Consider the following 2,775-nt stretch of genomic DNA (forward strand, 5'->3'; position numbering starts at 1 on the left):
AACAACTGCGATTCATACTTCTTGGCCGCTAAACAACAAACAGCTCCTGATGGAGTTGAATGAAAAGGTTAAACACATCATATGACACGTGCGGGCATTGACATAGCAGGAAGCAGACAGGACCCAAATGCAGTACTGGTGCAGGTAGTTTATTTGAAGATTCAAAATTCCAAAAACCAGGACAGAATCACAGACAAAGTCGAGCAGAGCTGAGAACACGAACACAGTTGAGACTGAGAGCACAGGCAACAGACTTGTTCAGGAACAAACTAGTAGGAACAGCTACAACAAAAAGCTCGACACAACACTGGCACAAAGGATACAATGCACACGAAGGATACAGCGCTCACAAAGACAGTCACTAACTTACAATGATCCAACCAGGCCAGAGTGTGGGAGAGAGGTATATATGCAGGGAGCACCAGGTGACACATTAGTGAGGCTAATTACAGACAGGTGTGTGTGATCACACAGATTAGCCCACACAGCAGACAACAGGAAGAGGAAACAGAGAGACCTGACATCATCAAGAAGGAGATTCTTATGTTTAATTAATAATATTTTAATTCAGTTTTTGTAATTGTACTGTGAATTTGTATGACTTTCTGAATGTAGTAGACACAAAAAAAAAAAACAACAACAAAGAAATAGAAATAAAAAAAAATCTAACAGTTTTGTTATTATTAGTGTCAGATAATGTCCTGGATTGAATTCTGATTAAATGAGATTCATGTCACAATAAAGATTTATGGACATGTCAACACCAACATCAACACGTCCTCCCTGGTTTCAGCTCCACTAAGTCACAGCTCAACATAATTAGAGCCTCTGTTTTATAGTGGATTTCCGGGCTGAATTCCCTGCATGAATTAAAATCTTTTCCCCTGGGTGTGAGCCCTGTCAGACAAGCTGCTCATTAGCTTCAACTTTCCTGGTACAGACACCAGAGCTAATATTAGCTACAACAGTCCTGGTACAGACCCCAGAGCTAACATTAGCTTCAACAGTCCTGGTACAGACACCGGAGCTAACATTAGCTACAACAGTCTTGGTACAGACACCAGAGCTAACATTAGCTACAGCAGTCCTGGTACAGACACCAGAGCTAACATTAGCTTCAACTGAATTCCCTGCATGAATTAAAATCTTTCCCCCTGGGTGTGAGCCCTGTCAGACAAGCTGCTCATTAGCTTCAACTTTCCTGGTACAGACACCAGAGCTAATATTAGCTACAACAGTCCTGGTACAGACACCAGAGCTAATATTAGCTACAACAGTCCTGGTACAGACCCCAGAGCTAACATTAGCTTCAACAGTTCTGGTACAGACACCAGAGCTAACATTAGCTTCAACAGTTCTGGTACAGACACCAGAGCTAACATTAGCTTCAACTGAATTCCCTGCATGAATTAAAATCTTTTCCCCTGGGTGTGAGCCCTGTCATACAAGCTGCTCATTAGCTTCAACTGTCCTGGTACAGACACCAGAGCTAACATTAGCTTCAACAGTCCTGGTACAGACTCCAGAGCTAACATTAGCTACAACAGTTCTGGTACAGACACCAGAGCTAACATTCGCTTCAACTGAATTCCCTGCATGAATTAAAATCTTTCCCCCTGGGTGTGAGCCCTGTCAGACAAGCTGCTCATTAGGACAAAGTCAGGGAAAAAAGTGACTCCGCAGTGATGTCAGCCGCGAAGACGCTGCTGAATAAAAGTGTCTTCCCTCCTTTCCTGCAGACTTTTAGAGGCTTAGAGAAAAGGACAGTTTCGGGTTTTCTCCCCACGTCTGTCCCCGAGTGGGTTTGACTTCTGCCTCTTGACTTTGTGACTCAGTGCTGAGGCTGAAGAAACCACAGAACGCCAAAACAAACATCTAATAAACTCTGTTGTGTTGCTTCACTGTGCTTTTTTTTTTTTTTATCTCTCAGCGCTGACCTCATGTCTCTCTCTGCCTCCCCCTACAGTTCGGTAGCAGAGCAGCTAAAACGAGGTGAGACCGTCCAGGCCGAGGCCTTCGACAGCGTCACCATTTACTTCAGCGACATCGTTGGCTTCACCTCCATGTCTGCGGAGAGTACGCCGCTACAGGTACCACCGCGATCGACACGACGGTTCAGATTTTTGTTGCAAACAGTTTCCCTCAGAGCAAATCATCAAGCTGAAGGCGAGATTTTAAATGAGCGTAAGCACGGTTCATCTCTCTTTCAGTTCCAAATTTCACCCGGTATTCGTCAGCAGCGGGTCTGCGGAACGTCTCATTGTTCCTACACACACGCGCGCGCGGACCACTGAAAATAGTACACTTGTTAGACGGCAGAGTGCTGAGTGCGGTGGTGCTGACGCAGCGTTGACTCACTCGATACTCTCTGGTATCTACTTCCCTCACACAAACCCCCAAAGTAAAACCAAAGTCAGGCTTAAGGATCAAAGACGCATGTGGGCCGAGGGCTTGACGCACGTTTGCCGGCGTAGCAACACGTTACCGAAGCTGATGAGCGACGATTTCACTACTATGACTTCTAAGCAGGTGCTAACCGATCATTGCGGAGTAGAGAAAAATCGGAGTCCGCCACCTAGTGACCATTTCAGCAGCGTGTTCTCTCTCTCGGGGTGTCCTCCGACCGCAGTTCTAACCTCTGAAGTATCTGCTGTTTCCAGGTGGTCACGTTGCTCAACGACCTCTACACCTGCTTTGACGCCATCATTGACAACTTTGACGTCTACAAGGTGAGTCTTCGCCTCCTGCCGCCGCCGCCCCCGCCGCGGCAGGCAC

At 46.3% G+C, this 2,775-nt stretch overlaps 1 protein-coding gene across 2 annotated transcripts in view; it reads left to right on the forward strand.

Moving 5' to 3' along the window:
• npr2 (natriuretic peptide receptor 2) overlaps positions 1 to 2,775 on the forward strand; it is a 75,407-nt gene that overhangs the window by 68,311 nt on the left and 4,321 nt on the right. For both annotated transcript variants that reach the window (XM_008324303.3, XM_025061982.1), the window contains exons 17-18: positions 1,967 to 2,090; positions 2,661 to 2,729. In XM_008324303.3, the coding sequence (XP_008322525.1) occupies positions 1,967 to 2,090; positions 2,661 to 2,729 (193 nt within the window). The remainder of the gene's footprint in view (positions 1 to 1,966; positions 2,091 to 2,660; positions 2,730 to 2,775) is intronic.

The sequence above is a fragment of the Cynoglossus semilaevis genome, chromosome 14 (assembly GCF_000523025.1).
Source record: "Cynoglossus semilaevis isolate Cse_v1.0 chromosome 14, Cse_v1.0, whole genome shotgun sequence".
NCBI classification, from domain to species: domain Eukaryota; kingdom Metazoa; phylum Chordata; class Actinopteri; order Pleuronectiformes; family Cynoglossidae; genus Cynoglossus; species Cynoglossus semilaevis.